The sequence below is a fragment of the Ranitomeya variabilis genome, chromosome 3 (assembly GCF_051348905.1).
Source record: "Ranitomeya variabilis isolate aRanVar5 chromosome 3, aRanVar5.hap1, whole genome shotgun sequence".
Taxonomy (NCBI): Eukaryota; Metazoa; Chordata; class Amphibia; order Anura; family Dendrobatidae; genus Ranitomeya; species Ranitomeya variabilis.
Window position 1 is genome coordinate 77,312,205 of NC_135234.1, and position 20,376 is coordinate 77,332,580.

At 45.1% G+C, this 20,376-nt stretch overlaps 1 protein-coding gene across 1 annotated transcript in view; it reads right to left on the minus strand.

Moving 5' to 3' along the window:
• The window catches only part of SHPK (sedoheptulokinase), a 34,886-nt gene continuing 14,510 nt past the window's right edge, over positions 1-20,376 (minus strand). Inside the window, exons 5-7 of the mRNA XM_077294226.1 lie at positions 10,732-10,907; positions 5,952-6,152; positions 1-501 (exon numbers count right to left, since the gene is read on the minus strand). Coding sequence (XP_077150341.1) covers positions 110-501; positions 5,952-6,152; positions 10,732-10,907 — 769 coding nt within the window. The 3' untranslated portion in view covers positions 1-109. The remainder of the gene's footprint in view (positions 502-5,951; positions 6,153-10,731; positions 10,908-20,376) is intronic.

Consider the following 20,376-nt stretch of genomic DNA (forward strand, 5'->3'; position numbering starts at 1 on the left):
ATTGTCTGCATCATTTACTATAACAATTAATAGGTTCATCCGTGCAATTGCTGTATGGCTCTGCTTCCTTTGCCGATTATGGCCACAGATTCAGAATTTTCGGTAACAGTTACTGATGAACCATGGCCACAGCTGCACCTACGGCGGCATCCACATAATTTCCATAGACTATAGGGAATGGGAAGTATTTCTCCACCTCTTGCTTTAAGGCAGGGTTTCTAGCCAAGGCACTTCCGCTGCCAATGATTCGCCTAATCCCCGACTCTCTCAGACGATGGGATGGTAGCATGGAATGAATGTTGTGAATAATGCCGCGGCACAGTGCTCGGGTCACATGGCCAAGTGACAGGTCCGCAGATGTCAGGTCTGTAACAGAAGCTCGACAGTCTGGAGAATGCCTCTCTCCAAAGAGTGTAGGGCAGATGGTAAGATGAGTGTCACTGACAGACAAAGCAGCACTGATCACCCTTGAGTATATATTGGAGTCAGAAGTTTCAAGACCTGTGAAGAAAAAAAAAAAATAGGTGAAAGATGGAATCTCGGATTTCTTCGGATGCATATTCAAGAGTCAGATCACCCACTGTATAATCCAAAAAACTAAATGGAATAGATTGTGTACGGCGGCACGACTTTCCAATAACCAGGTTAAGGTAGGCTGGGTTTCCACATGTGGGATCATATGTTCATCCTGGAGAGAAGTGCAGATGCAGGTATCTGGCAATGGCTCAGCCAGATGCAGTAAAAATACTTAGTTGGAAAATCTGAGTGTGCTTTCACACTGATATTATGTGTATGCCCAGTTTAAAGGGGTATTCCAATTTCATAAAGTGATGGCATTTATTGCTAGGATCTGACTCTTCGCTGTGCCGCTCTGACTCCACTCCGTCATCTAGTGGCCGCAGCTACTGACCGACTGAAAAGTCAGAGCTAATGTTCTGGCTCTCACAGACTTAGGCCAGTCTCACACGTCCAGATAATTCCGGTACCGGAGTTATCCGTGTCCGTGTGCTCACGTGGCACACGTCCAGCAGCCGTGTGCCGCCCGTGTGCCCACTGAGGACCACACGGACCTTGCAGGAGACAGTGCTAGAGATAAGCGCTGTCCCCTGCATCTGGTGCTGAAGCCGGAATTCATTCCTTCTTCCCAGCAGCGTTCGCTGGAGAGAAGGAATGAAAAATCCTTGTTTTTTTATTTTTTTTTCTGGTTAAAATCAAGTTCCCGGCAACCTCCACCCTCCCTCCGCCTGTGCGCCCGCCCGCTGGAAATAAAATACTCACCCAGCTCCCTCGATGCTTCCTCTCAGCGCCGCAGCTTCTTCCTGTATGAGCGGTCACGTGGTGCCGCTCATTACAGTGATGAGTATGCGGCTCCACCCCTATGGGAGTGGGTATTTTATTTCCAGCGGGCGGGCGCACAGGCGAACGCTGCTGGGAAGAAGGAATTCCGTCCCCCAGCACCACAAGCTGGGGGACAGCGCTTACCGTAGCGCTGTCTCCTGCATGGCACACAGACAGCATCCGTGTGCGGTACGTGTTTTACACGGACCCATTGACTTTAATGGGTCCGTGTGATCCGTGCGCTCCCACGAACACTGACATGTCTCCGTGTTTTTCAAACGGACACACGGTTTGTGAAAACACGCTGACATGTGCAGAGACACATTGATTTTAATGTGTCTACGCGAGTCAGTGTCTCCGGTACGTGAGAAAACTGACACCACACGTACCGGAGCCACTGACGTGTGAAACAGGCCTTACATTAAGACATGATTAGTGATGAGCGAGTATACTCGTTGCTCGGGTTTTCCCGAGCACGCTCGGGTGACCTCCGAGTATTTATGAGTGCTCGGAGATTTAGTTTTCGTCGCAGCAGTTGAATGATTTACAGCTACTAGCCAGGCTGAGTACATGTGGGGTTGCCTGGCTGCTAGGGAATCTCCACATGTAATCAAGCAGGCTAGTGAATCTCCACATGTAATCAAGCAGGCTAGTAGCTGTAAAACATCCAGCTGTCGTGATGAAAACTAAATCTCCGAGCAGTCAAATACTCGGAGGTCACCCGAGCAATGAGTACACTCGCTCATCACTAGATGTGACGTCGGGCTCTCCCAGCAAAAATTGGAGCGATCAGGCAGGTCACAAACAGCAGAAAATGACCAGAGCAGCACCGATAACAGAAGATGGCAACAGGTAAGTATATTGCTATGGGCAGAGAACTTACATTAGGGATAGCACTCCGGCGGTGAAATAAAAGAAAAGTGCTGCAGTGGTGGTGTAATTCAGGAGTGCTTACAGAAGAGGTGCTAAAAAACAGTGCAGTGGATGCTAGACTACCCCAAAACTGTATCCTCTTCATTCTCATCATCAGACCCTAGTGATTTACCATCACTTACAGGAGACAGTGGAAATACTCCTTTAATTGCCAGTAAAAGATTGGCAGTAACAAAGGGGGGTTCCAGTTCCTCTACTTAAGACTTTGCCAACCATAAATTATCCTTCTCCTCATATTGGATTTTCAATATTTCTGTCCGTTTAAACCAATAACTATCCAGATAACAGGAAAAAGACAAGGCTGGGGATTCTTTAAACAACTTGAAATCTGTGGATCGATTAAACAAGTAAGAAAAATTAAAAAGAAGGTCCACATTTTATTAAACACCCTGTTTCATTAAAAGCCTACATATACATTAGAATAAAGGCCCTGCATTAGACATAACACAATATATATGTTACTCAGAGTGTCCGTGCTTCATGGAGGGAGTAAAGGTCGATCTTTCTCTGGGTCATATTTGGGAGGGCTGGTGGTGCCATCTGTCCAATGACACTAGAATAACAATTCTTTACGAGAACTACACCAGATTTTGGGGCAAAAACGGGACAAATTTGTCAGATGAATCTAAAGGTAAAATTAATGGCTACACTACAGACTACTTCCAATACTATATACATATGTTTTCATTCTGATGGCATATAACAAGAATATACTGTCATTAATCACAAATATATGCCGTTACTTAATGATCGCTGGGTGGCCCCAGTGACCCCCCCCATTGGTCCTGAGACCACACAGCTGCTTCCTTTGGACAAAGGTGCTCTGGGCCTCCTGCTGCATCAGGCTACATACAAGTGAATGGGGCAAGATGCCGTCCCCTGCAGAACCTAGGAGCCACGAACCTGGCTGTGAAGAGCAAAACGGAAGCGGATGTAGGGCCACTACTTCTTCATTCTCAAGATCATTGAGTTGGACCCTCAGTAACGTCCAGTTGTCTGGTGCATCAGATGTTGGGTCTAGAACTGGATCAAAAACAACCTGTGCAGGATTTTCTTACCCAGTCATTGACGTCAGACTGGTACCAAACTTTGGCAACAGCTGTGTCTGGCTCAGGGATAAAATAAATAAATAAATGGCTCAAACTTGCATATAATCAGTCCCGTTCTCACCCAGAAAAGTGTGATGATTTTTTCTCACTTGCCATCTGTGTGAAATCCGTTTTTTTATTCATCAGCTATGAATCTTTTACAGGACCATTTACAGTTTCTTATGCTACACAGGTGTAATGTATCCACAAAAATCGGACACCACTGATGGTCCGATCGGCATGCAATTCTTTTCTCGCAGTGTCCAATTTCAGCAAGCTGCAGTTTTTTGCTCATGCCGAATACATGTTAGAAAAAATACGCAGATCTGCACTGCCTCATTAACATTTGTAATCGGATTGCAGTTGTCCAATTTATACGCCAGTGTGAGCGAGCCCTAAGGAGAGAATACCCCTTTAAGTTTTGCAGATAAAAGTTCCAATTTACAGAACTTGAATTTCATTGACTTTTAGATGTAAAATCTGTTGTCACAAATAGAGAAACCCACAGAAAAGCTTTTTTCATCCAGAAAAATATCAGAATGCAGTCAATGTCTTCACAACAAATCAGCTAATGAGTTCAGGAAATGGGAGACGTCTTGAGACCAGATTGCACTTATCTAATAGTGTTAGATTCCTTCCATGTTACAAGTAGGTCTCTGAGTACATCACCAGCTTCCGTCTACCAAAAAAGCTTCAATTTTAGCTTTTCTCATATATCCAGAAAATATACTTAATAGCGAACCGGTCACTCTGGCCGACCTATAGAAATAATGCATCATTAGATCATGGTAACGGAGATATGCTGGTGGGTGTGAATATACCCCTACTCCTCCCAAAGGGCCAAACAGCGGAATGGTGATAAGAAACCTTCAGTATCATTACAAACAGTGATCTGTGTTTTTTTCTGTTAATGTTGAGGATTATGGCTTACAGCCAATGAAACCCCAAAAGTCATTATCTCAGGAAATTAGAATAATTTATAACACCAGTTTGAATAATGATTTCAAAATCCAAAATGTTGGCCTACTGAAATGTATGTTCAGTGAATGCTCTCAATACATGGATGAGGGAGAACGGCTGGGAATATAAACTACAAATAAAACAATAAAAAGGGCCTGCACACCTGTGATATCTTTCACAGATAATTAGAGCAACAATAGCACATGGAGAGGTAAATTAAAGGATGTAGGGTCCATCCATCGAGGTCGCCTTGTCGTGGTTGGTGGGCTTCTACAATTTTTGATTTATAAAAACAACAAAAAAAACAAAACAGTTAACTAAGAACCTTACATTTTCTTACCTGTATAGCAATAGTTAGGTTAATGCATTCATCAATTGCAGTGTGGTCATGAACAGTGAATGTATATATTTGTATATTGGCCACAGCTTATTTGTACCCCTGTATATTAATTTAATTTTATAGTTTACGGGTCCTATTTTATGGTTTCTTTTTTATCTTGACTGACAAATTTAACAACTAATGGGTTATTGCAAATCAATATTAGTTATAGTATATATATATATATATATATATATATATATATATATATATATATATATATATATATATATATATATATATATATATATATATATTAGATGGTGGCCCGATTCTAACGCATCGGGTATTCTAGAATATGCATGCCCACGTAGTATATTGCCCAGCCACGTAGCATATTGGCCAGTCACGTAGTATATTGCCCAGTGATGTAGTATATTGCCCAGCCACGTAGTATACAGCACAGAGCCACGTAGTATATTGGCCAGTCACGTAGTATATTGCTCAGCCACGTAGTATATTGCCCAACCACGTAGTATATTGCCCAGCTACGTATGTCACAAGTTAAAAAATAAACATATACCTTCCAGGGCCCCTTGTAGTCCTGTCGCCTCCTTCTCGCGCAGGCCCTGTGATGACGTTGCAGTCACATGACCGTGACGTCATGGCAGGTCCTTCTTGCAGACCATCCTTGCCACCGGAACCTGCCGCTTACATGGAGCGGTCACCGGAGCGTCGCGAGGAGCGGGAAAGGTGAGTATATAATGATTTTTAATTATTTTTAACATTAGATGTTTTTACTATTTACGCTGCATAGGCAGCATCAATAGTAAAAACTTGGTCACACAGGGTTAATAGCAGCGGTAACGGAGTGAGTTACCCGTGGCATAACGCGGTCCGTTACCGCCGGCATTAACCCTGTGTGAACGGTGACTGGAGGGGAGTATGGAGCGGGCGCCGGGCTCTGACTTCAGGGGAGTAGGGAGGGACTAATCGGACTGTGGCTGTTGCTGATTGGTCGCGGCAGCCATGACAGGCAGCTGGCGAGACCAATCAGCGACTTGGATTCCATGACAGACAGAGACCGCGACCAATGAATATCCGTGACAGACAGAAGGACAGACAGAAAGACGGAAGTGACCCTTAGACAATTATATAGTAGATGTGTGTATATATATATATATATATATATATATATATATATATATATATATATATATATATATATATATATATACATACATACACATACACGCGCACACGAGCGCCATGTTCTGTGTAGCACTGCAATATACAGACGTCTGACATCATACCTAGCTCTGCCGTCCACTGAGCCAACATGCTGACAAAGGATGCAAAAACATTTCCTCCATTCAGAGAAGCAGCAACTGCCAAATACCGGTTCTGGAAGTAAGGAAAATATGTCATGGCTTCTGCAGGACCAGGATGGTCTTCTGGCTGGAATCCCTCGGGCATGGAGAAGGTCAGCTGGGCAGAAGTGCTGATGTTCAGGACTTACAAATTAGAAAACAAAAAGCAACTGGTGAAAATTGAATTGTGCTATAATTGAATAATATTACAATTTGTAAGACATGAAGGCCTGTACAGCAGAATCAGTGTGTTCTTCCATATTGAGCACCAGGGGACTAGATTTCGGCTAATAATAATTTGTATGCCGGCACAAAAGATGCGATCATCTGACAAAGAAGCATAATTTGTCACCTAATTTGTGTTTACACAGTGCAATGATTGGGAACATTTCTATGAATGCACTGTATGAGGGCCTGAGATAGCGGAGTACGTTTCTTGTCAATATTGGGCCGTTCCATAGAGAGAATGGTGCAACAGGGCACATGTGTGACCACCATTCAATTTGAGTGTGGTACGCGGGGGTCCTAGTGGTCAGAAACCCGCCAATCTAGTAGGAAATGTGATGACTTTTTCTAACATGAATACGCCTTTAAGTCACTAGAGATAAACGCTCAGTCTAAGGAGTAACATATAACTGATAAAGGTTTTTTTTTTCTTAATCATAAAAGGGATAACATTTGCAAAATTCTGGTAAAAACAAGTAACTTTTCAATTTACATTGCAATTTCTCAAGAATGCAGGGATTTTTAATTTTGTAATTTACTTCTCGTTGCCGAGATTACCGGTCACCCCTATTTATAGGTATTATAGGTATTATTATAGGTATCAGCAGTGGTCGGTTTCCTAGGTTCTTGCTATACATCCTGCAAGCGCTGCTCTGAACTGGATCCAAGCCACTTCAGTGCTCCTCCATTACTGCACAGACAAACCTGCCTAATATAGCAGCATCAAAGAGCACAGTGCCACCATGCCGCTGCCCCGAACTGTCAATCATCAGTAGTGCACTGCCCCCAGCCAAGCAGGAAGGCAGGAACCTGGGGAGCAGTGCACTCCTGATCAGTCATCATGAAAAAAAAAAACTCTTTAAAAGGAGTTCTCCACTGTTTTAAAAGGTAAACTTTATGGGCCCCGAGTGGTGTAAAACAAACAAAAAAAGTATACTCACCGATGGGGCCGATGCTGCTCCGCTGCACTGTCCCCCACCACTCTCCTGGCATTAACACCCATTGAGGGAATGTCATGTGATCACAGCAGCCAATCAGCAACAGCAGATCAGCAGCAGCCTTCATATTCCGTACCAATTTTTTCTTTCTGTTGGAATGGCAAGAGAAAGCTGCAGCTCCTACTGATTGGCTGCAGCGGTCATGTGACGATCCCCTGCTGGATGTTAATGCCAGGAGGGAAAGTTCAGAGGGCAGAAGACCAGCGCCCGTACAGTTCATGAGTATAGTTTTATAATTTCTTACACTACCTGGGTCTATAGGGCTTAATTTTTATAGTGATGGAGAAATCCTGTAATGTTACAAGAAAAAAAACCATATAAACTAACAAGCAGATAAAACCCCAGTATCACTAGAAAGGAACACTCATCCACCATACAGCACTTCAATTTTTTTTCAACTAATTTCCTGGAAAAAAATAATTATGGAGACATAGCTCCCAAGACAATCCTGGAAAGGAACAGACTGACGGTCCATTGTTCGGGGCTGTAATTAATAATTAGATGCAGGCAATGAAGACTTTGTAGGTGCGGTTAGTAAAGTGGTATTCTGGCACGCAGCCACGATACTATGAACACGGCTAATTCTGACATGGACACTTACATCTGTGTTTTGTGTCATTACTTCAAGAACACAATTTAATACCAAAAGCAACTGTGTGATCTGGGTCTGTCTTGTCAAGATAAGCCCCGGCCATTTGTACATCACAGAAGAGGCTGCGGAGGTTCACACACACAGTTAGGTCCAGAAATATTGGGCAGTGACCTTGTGCACCCCCAAGTGTTTCACTACCCCAAAAGTTGTTGTCCAATTTGTCCTGAGTACGCTGATACCCCAGATGTTGGAGTAAACCCGTTTGGGCGCACGGGAGAGCTCGGAAGGGAAGGAGCACTGTTTTACTTTTTCAACACAGATTTGGCTGGAATTGAGATCGGATTCCATGTCGCGTTTGGAGAGCCCCTGATGTGCCTAAACAGTGGAAGCCCCCCAATTCTAACTGAAACCCTAACCCAAACACACCCCTAACCCTAATCCCAACCATAACCCTAACCACACCCCTAACCCTAATCCCAACCGTAAATGTAATCCAAACCCTAACTTTAGCCCCAACCCTAACTTTAGCCCCAACCCTAAGCCTAACTTTAGCCCCAACGCTAACTTTAGCCCCAACCCTAACCCTAACTTTAGCCCCAACCCCAAAAAGCTGAGCACAGCCAGACAGGGAATGAATTAATGATGCACAGCCTCTCCACTTTAAGGCTGCTGTCACACTAGGAGTATTTGGTCAGTATTTTACATCAGTATTTGTAAGCCAAAACCAGGAGTGGGTGATAAATGCAGAAGTGGTGCATATGTTTCTATTATACTTTTCCTCTATTTGTTCTACTCCTGGTTTTGGCTTACAAATACTGATGTAAAATACTGACCAAATACTGCTAGTGTGACGGCAGCCTAATAGTGATAAAAGTGCCACAAAAGTGCGATCCCATTGCGTTGCTCCGAGTGTCTCAGGGAGGAACGCAGGGAGCCCCCTCCCTGCGTAATGCTTCCCTATGCCGCCGGAACGTTGCGATCATCTTTGATCGCAGTGTGCCGGGGGTTAATGTGCCGGGAGCGGTCCGTGACCGCTCCTGGCACATAGTGCTGGATGTCAGCTGCGATAGTCAGCTGACACCTGGCCGCGCTCCCTCCGTGAGCGCGGCCGATCGCCTATGACGCACCATCCCGTCACTGGGAATTAAGTCCCAGGTCACCTCGACGGGATAATACGTCATATGGGATTAAGGGGTTAAAGAGCTTTTGACATACCTGTCCAATTACTTTTGGCCCCCCAAAAGAGGCAACTACACGCTAAAGTGCTGTAAATCCTAAACCCTTACTCCAATTAAGAAGTGAATACCCCAAAATTATAGCTGAGAGTCTGCACCTGAAGCAGATTATATAACTGTACTTTGAATATGTTTTGGTAAATGGCTAAAATGCCAAAACGTGCGTCATTGTCCAAATATTTCTGGACCTAACTGTATCTGTATATAGTGCTGGCAACAGCTTTTGATAGGGATAGAGGGGTGCATCTTCTGAGGAGTAGCTGAAACACATGTTAAGGTGTCACACTGAAGCTGTCTGGAGTTTGGGTAACTATGTTCTGCACCTACTATATATCTTGTACTATATAGCCAGGAGTTTTGCAATATGTTTCATCATACTATAATGTGCTTTTTGACAAACAGTGCTACTTTTATAGAGTTGTGCTGATCCCTCTAATCTCTCTGCAGATTATTATAGGTGGGTTCATTCTATTCTACAACTGAGGATACAGAGTACATAGAACTCACTCTTGACACAATTTATGCTCAGTGTTATTTTCTGTATGGCGTGTTTGGCATTTCTGCAATTTTAAATTGTTTTTATCTTTTTTGTATCAATAAAATTTAGTATTTAATTAGTTTTGATTGGAGGACTTTTTTCATCTATAGGCTTCTCTGCAATCAGGGTCCTCCGTGTTACCGATTAGGGCCGTTACAGGCTCTTAATGTTGCACCAAATCCATTAACTCATTAAACAGTGTTCTCCAATGAAAACAAAATAACACCTAGCCACAGAATAGGTGTTAACTTGGTCATCGATGGACATCCAACTGCTGGGACCCGCACTGATTGTCATATACAGGCACTTTTATCACTATTAAAGTGGAGAGGCTGTGCTTCATTCATTCATTCCCTGTCTGGCTGTGCTCAGCTTTTTATGACAGTCCCGTAGAGAGCGAAAGGAGCAGCGGTCGGGCGTCCAACCTGCCACTTAATTGTAACTGGGAATAAAAGACCCCATTTGAACACCCACCGATCAGCACGTCATCGCCAACCCTCCTATCCTGTGGATAGGTGTTTTTATCGAGGAACCTCAATAAAGGACGATGCCTAAATTGGCCTTAACCTCACACGTTATGTTTAAATTTTTGTATTATAGGAGCCATCATTTTCTGTATTTTTTCATTAACAAAGCTTTATGAGGGCTTGTTTTTTGCGGGATGAGTTTTTGCTGATTTTTGCCATTTTATATTTTTCATTTGCTGCAATGTTATCTTTATTGTGTGGATCAGCACAATTAGGGCGATACCAAACATGTCACAGTAATTTTGTATATTTATCTCGGTTTGATAAAATTAATTTGTTTTTGCGTGCTCATACTCTGAGAGCCAAGGATGAATCACTATATGATTTATTGTGAAACAAGCCTTAGTTTCCCCTGCTCCCATTTTTGGCTGCATACAGCTTTGTGTTCCATTCATTTGCAGGAGCGGTGAAGAAAAAAAAAAAAAGAATGGCAATTCTAGCACTGTTTTTTGTATTTTTGGCGCTCAGCTTGTGATATTCTGAGAGCCATAACCTTTTTAATTTTTTGGCTCACATTTATATATCAGGTGCACACTATGGTACATCGTATATGATGCATAAATCCAGATTTATTGCAGTGGAGTAAGTGTATTGCTGTATATCTGTACCTGCATCCGTGCTTTCCTTTAGAGAACTATAAACTGAACACTGAAAATCTCCCAAAGCAACGCCAACTTCTGTCCCCTGAGAGATCCCGCACCATTCATAGGAGGTCTTCCCTGCTATACTCCCCGCATCCACCACAGTCGGGAGGAGACGTAAAGGAAAACCACACGCTTCTAATCTAATAAACAAAAACAAAACAGTGACGAAATCAGAGAAAAGAATCATAAAAAAAACAAATAAAAACACAATGCATGGCAAAAAGTATCTGGAAATGGTAGAGAAAAGCCAGCATGGGGCATCCTTCTAGAAGGATGTCCCAAATTTAACAAGACTTACAGGTGTAGCAAACTTTAACATTCAAAGAAGACCTGTTACTGGGTCAAATGTGACCAGATTTTGTTTTAATTTTATTCCTGCTGCTCTTCTGATTGTTAAGTTTTGTTTGTTTTTTAAATCTGACATACAGTTCCAGATGTTTTTTTTTTTTTTTTTTTTTTAATTTAGTGCTAATTTTTATGGCTCTTAGGGTACCGTCACACAGTGCAATTTTGATCGCTACGACGGCACGATTCGTGACGTTCTAGCGATATCGTTACGATCTCGCAGTGTCTGACACGCTACTGCGATCAGGGACCCTGCTGAGAATCGTACGTCGTAGCAGATCGTTTGAAACTTTCTTTCGTCGCTGGATCTCCCGCTGTCATCGCTGGATTTTTTGTGTGTGACAGCGATCCAGCGATGCGTTCGCTGGTAACCAGGGTAAACATCGGGTTACTAAGCGCAGGGCCGCGCTTAGTAACCCGATGTTTACCGTGGTTACCAGCGTAAAAGTAAAAAAAAAAAAACCGTACATACTCACCATCTGATGTCCGTCAGGTCCCTTGCCGTCCGCTTCCCGCTCTGACTGTCTGCCGGCCGGAAAGTGAGAGCAGATCACAGCGGTGACGTCACTGCTGTGCTGTGCTCTCACTGTACGGCGGCACTCAGTCAGAGCGGGAAGCAGACGGCAAGGGACCTGACGGACATCACATGGTGAGTATGTACGGTTTTTTTTTTTTTACTTTTACGCTGGTAACCAGGGTAAACATCGGGTTACTAAGCGCGGCCCTGCGCTTAGTAACCCGATGTTTACCCTGGTTACCCGGGGACTTCGGCATCGCTCCAGCGCCGTGATTGCAAAGTGTGACCGCAGTCTACGACGCTGGAGCGATAATCATACGACGCTGCAACGTCACGAATCGTTCCGTCGTAGCGATCAAAATTGCACTGTGTGACAGTACCCTTACTCCTGAATCCCCAGTCAGATGCCACTCACACAAATCTGATCTCATGCTTAACACTGATGAAGGGCAACACCCCGAAACACGTCTGCAAATTGAGATTCTGGTTTCACTTTTACACTGGCATGCCAATGTAAGGCTTATAAGTCATGCAGTGCTCCTCTGACAAGGGGCAACACCTCAAAACACCGTGCTTTTATTCTAAATCATGTGGCAAGGCTTGTTAAATGGTCAATATTTACTTTTAGGATTGCTACTTCCAATAAGAGGCACTAGAGATCCAGTCCTCTTTGAACATTCTGAACGGAGTGATAGCTTTGTAAAAGCTATGTTGGCTGGCCATTAACATCAGGCCGCTATCTCGGCTGACCATACATGTGTTCTGTATGGGGGGAATAATTTCCACTGAGAGAAAAGGATCCAGCCCTGAATGTCAACATGCCCAATCCTTCTTACTCCAGATATGATCCCATACACATTAGATGGTGGATCAGGTCTGCTGACATTATTGTACGATGTATGGTCAGTCATCAGCAGCATAAAAGATAGAGGGGATAATTAAGACAGGAGTTTTACGTGGCAGTCTAGAACTAGGGTGTGCTGGGGTAAGATGCAAAATTTATTAAGATGAGTCAGCCGGTTAATAAATATGTCACATTTTTCAGATGCTCCTATACTAAAGTAATTTCTGCTATAATTTAACCCAAGGCGCTCCCACTAAGCTCCACAAAGTCGCTGGCGTAAAAAGCTACAAAATTCATGTGCAATTACACAGCGTTCTAAATTATTATGCAAATGTTATTTTTTTCTCTGATTTTCAAAAATGGCTGATACAAATGAGTATTGTATATACTCTTGTATAAACTGACCTGAGTACAAGTCGAGGTACCTAATTTTGCCACAAAAAACTGGGAAAACGTATTGACTCGAGTATAAGCCGGGTATGCATTTTCCCCTCATCCCTATCCTGAAATGCATGGCTCCTCATCCCCATCATAGTCTGCATGGCTCCTCATCCCCATCATAGTCTGCATGGCTCCTCATCCCCATCATAGTCTGCATGGCTCCTCATCCCCATCATAGTCTGCATGGCTCCTCATCCCCATCATAGTCTGCATGGCTCCTCATCCCCATCATAGTCTGCATGGCTCCTCATCCCCATCATAGTCTGCATGGCTCCTCATCCCCATCATAGTCTGCATGGCTCCTCATCCCCATCATAGTCTGCATGGCTCCTCATCCCCATCATAGTCTGCATGGCTCCTCATCCCCATCATAGTCTGCATGGCTCCTCATCCCCATCATAGTCTGCATGGCTCCTCATCCCCATCATAGTCTGCATGGCTCCTCATCCCCATCATAGTCTGCATGGCTCCTCATCCCCATCATAGTCTGCATGGCTCCTCATCCCCATCATAGTCTGCATGGCTGTTTTGATGTGAACTGCCTCCCACCCTCATAGATTTCCTGCTTGATGATACTCCAAAGGTTCTCTATAGGGTTGAGGTCAGGAGAAGATGGTGGCCACACCATGAGTTTATCTCCTTTTATGCCCATAGCAGCCAATGACTCAGAGGTATTCTTTTCAGCATGAGATGGTGCATTGTCATGAATGAAGATAACTTTCGTATGGATGGCACGGTTCTTCTTTTTGTACCATGAAAGAAAGTTGTCAGTCAGAAACACTATGAACTTTGCCGAAGTCATTTTCACACCTCCAGGGTCCCTAGAGGGGCCTACCAGCTCCTTGCTGATGTTGCAGTCTTGTTGAGACATGGTGGCCATCCACCCACCATCCATTACTCCACGGCACTCATCAGTAAACAACAAGTCTCTGGAGGATCCTACACCTTGAGGTTGATAGGACTCCAAAGGAACCACCAGTTTGCTGCTTTGCAATGGTATTGTAGCAGCTGCTCTCTTAATCCAATTAATTGGTCTGGCAGAAACCTTCCTCATTATACCTTTATCTGCACGAACCCATCTGTGCTGTGTATCAGCCACATATCTATTCACAGCACGATCATGCTTACGTTTCCGTGAAATATCTAATGTTTTCATTGTCTAAGGCATTGAACTATTTGCCCTTTTTCATCAGTAGAGAGGTCCTTATTGTTTCCCATATTGCATGAAACCTGTGACCTACTTAATAATATGGAATGTTCTTGTTAAGTAGTTTTCCTTTAATTGGGCTCATCTGGCAAACTAATTAGCACAGGTGTTTGAGATTGAGTTCAGTTGGATCCAAAGAGCCCTGAGACACAAGAACATCCAAGAGTTTATTTGAAAAGCACAAAAAGCATAGTTACTTACCGATAACAGTATTTCTCAGAGCCCATGACAGCACTACCAGAGAGAGGGGATCCGCCCTTCAGGGACAGGAAACCTATAGGATAAAAGGGCGGTACCTCTCCCCTGCATCAGTTTGGTTTCCTGTCCCTGACGGGGAACCTTCTAGGAATCAGTACCTGAGATCCTGGAGCCGGCCAGTCGGGTTATGGCAGCGGGGAGGCCCCTGTTCCGGCTGGTGCGGTGTCCGAAGCCGCCACTGCTGGGACCGACGGGTCTGCAGAGTGCGCGGGGGGAAGCGCAGCCGCCACTCCGGATAGGAGGTAGGGGCTTCAGGGACCCGGACGCCAGGAAGACAGTGCGCAGATGGGCACTTCCGGTTTCGGGGCAGCGCATGCGCATGGTGTACTTAGGGTGCACCAAGATGGCCGCCGCCCCAGATATAGTGCCTTTACATTTACGGGTCCCGGGCAGTGCGCGCATGCGCAGAAGAAAGAAAAAAAAAAATGTAGATCAGCGCTTTCCCGGTGACGCAGCCTTGGAGGAGGGGGCTGGTATTGGCGCCATGTTTAAAAAGAGGAGTGAAGCGCAATTCATTGCTGCATGCCGTCCAGAGCCATGGAGGAAAGCGATCAGCAGCTCCAGCTGCCGCAGCCACTACAGCCACAGCAGCAGCGCCAATGGGCGGTACCTCTCCCCTGCATCAGTTTGGTTTACAGAGCATCGGAGGTCCTCCAGGTTAGTGACAACAAGAAAAATATACACTTTTAACATATTTCTTAACAGGTTTCCCCCATGTCTATATTAGAAAACACACTTCATTTAAATAAAAGTGCTCACCGCACACGTGATGAGGGGGGGAATAAGCAGGTGCTGTCATGGGCTCTGAGAAATACCGTTATCGGTAAGTAACTATGCTTTTCTCAGTCGCCCATGACAGCACTACCAGAGAGAATTGCAGAGATTATTGCTTAGGGAGGGACCACAGCCTGTAGAACCCTTCTTCCGAAGGTTAAGTCAGATGAAGAGGCTAGGTCTAAACGGTAGTGTCTAAAAAAGGTTGAAGGTGATGACCAGGTGGCCGCCTTACAGATTTGGTCTATTGATACCTCCGACCTTTCGGCCCAGGAGGTCACCATAGCTCTTGTAGAGTGCGCTTTCAGCCCCTCGGGAACTGTGTTTCCTGTGGACGAGAACGCCAAGGCTATCGCATCTGTTATCCAGCGTGCTATAGTGCCCTTGGAGGCTTTGAGTCCTTTCCTGGGTCCCTGGAAACAGCTGGGTAGATTCTAAGTATTGAGCTAGACACCTCCTCACATCTAGTGTGTGGAATTTTTCCTCTTTCTTATTTTTTGGATTTGGGCAGAAGGATTATCTCCTGGGACCTATGAAATTTGGACGCAACCTTGGGTAGATAGGGTTATCCTGAGAACAGACCCTGCCTATCATCCAGGATTTGTGTAAAGGGAGGTTCTGCGGATAGGGCCTGGAGATCACTTATTCTACGGGCAGATGTTAAGGCTGTTAGAAGGGCCATTTTAAGTGATAAAGTTTTAAGGGATAATGAATCTATAGGCTCAAACGGGGGTTCTGTTAGAGCTGACAAGACTAGGTTTAAGTCCCAAGTTGGTAGTCTTTTTATGTTTATGGGTTTTGATCTTATAGCAGCTTTGATAAACCGTGTTACCCATGGATTAGCAGCTATGTTTTCACTGTATAATGCCCCCAAGGCCGCTATTTGCACTTTCAGGGTGCTTACTGAGAGGCCCAGGTCTAAACCTTTTTGTAGAAATTCTAACACCTTAGGAACTTGGACCCCATCTTGTAATTTCACCCCAGAGGTGGGCAGAAACTTTTTCCAGGTTCTGCCGTATATTTTGGTGGTTACCGTTTTCCTACTTTTTAATAGTGTGGAAACTACTTTATCCGAAAAGCCCCTTCCTTTTAGTAGTGACCTCTCAAGTTCCACGCTGTCAAGTGGAGATTCTCTGACTGAGGGTGGAGCACCGGTCCCTGTGATAGGAGGTCCGGAAGATCCGGAAGGACCCAGGGATCGGTGAGCGATAGCATCCTCAGCCAGGAAAACCAGGTCCTTTTGGGCCAAAAGGGGGCTATTAGGATGATTCTCGCCCTGTCCTGTCTGATTTTCCGCAGAACTGCCGGGATAAGTATAGGAGGAGGAAAAGCATATGCGAGACCCTGAGTCCAGGAAATTGTGAATGGATCCAGTGCCCGAGGGCCCCCCCTGGGGTCTAGAGAACAAAATTCTTTTACCTTCCTGTTTTTTACATCCGCGAAAAGGTCTATTACAGGGACCCCCCAAAGCTTTGTGATCTGATCGAAGACGCTTTGATTTAGAGTCCATTCCCCGTGCCTTAAATGGGTACGGCTTAAGAAGCCTGCTTTCTGATTTTCTATTCCTCTTATGTGTAGTGAGGAAAGGGATAGGAAGTTGTTCTCCGCTAAACTGAATATTTCGGAAGCGGCCTTCATAAGGGTGTGAGATCTGGTCCCCCCCTGGTGATTCAGATAGGCGACCACTACCTGATTGTCCGAAAACACCCGGACATGATGCCCCTGTAGGTTGTGAAGGAAAGATAATAGAGCGCGGCCCACCGCCCAGAGTTCTTTTTGGTTTGAGGAAGCTTTGTATTCCTGACCCCTCCAGATTCCCTGAGTGACACTGTTGCCCAGGTGAGCTCCCCACCCCGTGGGACTGGCATCTGTGGTAACTATTTGAGATAACTCTATTATCCATGGGACCCCTTTTGATAGGTTGTTGGGATCCAACCACCAAACTAGGGAATGAATAGTGGCTGAATTTAGAGTGATGTGGTCTTCTAGACGTCCCCTTAGTGTATTCTGATTCCTCAGAATGTCCCACTGGAGGTTTCTCGTGTGCAGTTGTGCCCACTGGACTGCTGGGAGGCAGGCAGAATGGGACCCCAGCAATGACATTGCCCTTCTTATTGTCATACAAGGGTTTGAGCGAGCTTTTGAGACAAGATTTAGTATTTTTTGTTTTTTCTGGTCTGGGAGGCGACATTCCTGTGTTATTGAGTCCAAGGTTAGGCCTGAATTGCTTACAATCAGAAAGTCGTCCAAGTATGGAATTATCAAAATGTCTTTTTTTCTCAGGTGGGCAATCATTTCCGCAATCAATTTGGTAAATATGCGGGGTGCCACTGATATGCCAAAGGGAAGAGCTCTGTATTGATATTCCCTTACTTCCCCTCCCATGACTACTGCTAGTCTGAGGTATTTCTGGGAGATCTTGTGGATGGGGACGTGATAATACGCGTCGCTGAGATCCAACACTATCATGAAACAATCCGGAAACAGGTTTTTTTTATTGTTGATTTTATTGACTCCATTTTGAACCTTTGGTTCTTTACATAGCTGTTCAGCTCCCTCAAGTTTATTATCATGCGGAAGGATCCGTCCGGTTTTGGAACCAGGAACGGGGAATAAAAACCTGTTCCTTTTTCCCCTGTGGGAACTTCCTGGATGACGGCTTTGTTTATGAGCTTCATAATTTCCTGTTCTAACGCCTGTTGTTGTTGAGGTGAGGATTTTAGCGGGGTGACGACATAATTTTGGGGAGGAAGGGAAGTAAAGTCTATTTGAAGTCCCGATTTTATCAATTTCAATATCCAGACACTGTTTGAGATTTTTTCCCAGGCCGGGAGGAATTGAGATAACCTCCCTCCCACCCTGGGGGAGGTGTCACTTAGTGGTCTTTTTATCTCTTGGGGAATTACCGAAAAGGAATCCCCTATCTCTCTCCTTTTCCCATCATCCCATCTGTTCTGCTCCCTTGGCGGCCGTCTCCGGAAAAATTTTCTATTCCGAAAGGGCCGTTTAGCAAATGGTGCGGCCAGGATGGAGAACCCTTTTTCCTTGTCTCCTGCATTTTGTAAAATATCATCCAGGGTCTCCCCAAACAAAAATTTTCCTTCACATGGAATTGAGCAAAGTTTCTGTCTGGTTTGTAGGTCGCCTGGCCAGCTTTTTAACCATAAGGTTCTACGGGCTGCATTTGATAGGGCTGCTGATTTAGAAGTGAGTTTAACGGAGTCAGCAAGAAAGGCTGCCGCCCCTCTAATCATGGGAATAGATTCTATTACTTTATTTCTCAAAAGGCCATCCCTTAGTTGTTTTTCTAAATTATCAATCCAAATCATTAGGGATCTAGAAGTGCATGCGGCAGCTATTGTCGGCCTTAAGCATCCTCCTGCCGATTCCCATGCCCCTTTAAGGAAGGTATCCGCTCTTTTATCGAGAGGATCCTTCAGTGTCCCCATGTCCTCAAAGGGTAAGGCAAATTTTTTTGAGGCCTTGGCTACTGCCACGTCAAAGTTTAGGGGCTTTATCCCATGAAGTCGAAGCCTCTTCCTCGAAGGGATATTTCCGTTTAAGGGATAGTACTGACGAGTTTTTTCTCTCTGGCTTTTCCCACTCCCTTTTAATTAAGGCTTGGATGTTTTCATAAATAGAAAATACCCTGCGCTTTTTTTGACCTAATCCTCCAAACATTATATCCTGTACTGTCTTGTCAGCCCGGGGATCTAGGACGCCCATGGTCGATCTTACTGCTTTCACAAGCGCATCGACTTCATCTAAAGGAAAGCAGTGGCGACCTCCGCTCTCATTATCTGAGGAAGAGGAGGCGGAATCCCGTCTATTTGAGTCTCCGAAATCAGAACTAGAGGAATCGGAGTGGGAATAGGGTATGGGTGTTTTTTCCTTAACCCTTTCTCCTTTAAGGGATTTAAATGATGTCTCTACCTCTGATTTTATTACTGATCGTAATTCAGAGGCGAAGTTAGGGGTTTCCTCACAGAGGACTTGTCCTATACAGGAATCACACAACTTCTTATCCCAGGACTGCGGTAAGGGTTTCTCACACAGTGGGCAGGTTCTGTGTTTAGTTTTCCCCGTTCTTTTCCTTGCCTAAAATAAACGGAGAAGAGGGGACCCCATTATACTAGTGAACTTTCACGCAGATCACTCACCCATCTTGCGCAGCCACAGGTACCGGTTCTGGAGGAGGTGTAGGATCCTGTATCAGATCCGTAGGTGGTGGTGTCGGCTGGTTCACAATACCGGAGCTTTTGCTACGCTGTGTAGAATGGCTGCTGGACCGGGTATTTCGAGTGTCGGCAGAGGACCTCTTCCTTTGTACATCCGGCTTACGTTGGTGGTGGCGCTGCTGCTGTGGCTGTAGTGGCTGCGGCAGCTGGAGCTGCTGATCGCTTTCCTCCATGGCTCTGGACGGCATGCAGCAATGAATTGCGCTTCACTCCTCTTTTTAAACATGGCGCCAATACCAGCCCCCTCCTCCAAGGCTGCGTCACCGGGAAAGCGCTGATCTCCATTTTTTTTTTTCTTTCTTCTGCGCATGCGCGCACTGCCCGGGACCCGTAAATGTAAAGGCACTATATCTGGGGCGGCGGCCATCTTGGTGCACCCTAAGTACACCATGCGCATGCGCTGCCCCGAAACCGGAAGTGCCCATCTGCGCACTGTCTTCCTGGCGTCCGGGTCCCTGAAGCCCCTACCTCCTATCCGGAGTGGCGGCTGCGCTTCCCCCCGCGCACTCTGCAGACCCGTCGGTCCCAGCAGTGGCGGCTTCGGACACCGCACCAGCCGGAACGGGGGCCTCCCCGCTGCCATAACCCGACTGGCCGGCTCCGGGATCTCAGGTACTGATTCCTAGAAGGTTCCCCGTCAGGGACAGGAAACCAAACTGATGCAGGGGAGAGGTACCGCCCTTTTATCCTATAGGTTTCCTGTCCCTGAAGGGCGGATCCCCTCTCTCTGGTAGTGCTGTCATGGGCAACTGAGAAATTTAATATTTACAAATTAAATCTACAATTAAATCTACTTAATTTGGAACGTGGTGTAGGTGATGACAAAAATGTTTTAACTTTCTAATATCAATTTTCTGGAGTAAAGCACTTGATGGATTTCCCCTAAAGTCTACAGTGCAAGAGTGCACAACTTTTTTTGAGGTCCGAGGGCCATTGCCAGATTATATCAATTACAAAAACTGTGATAAAATGTTAAGGGGTAACC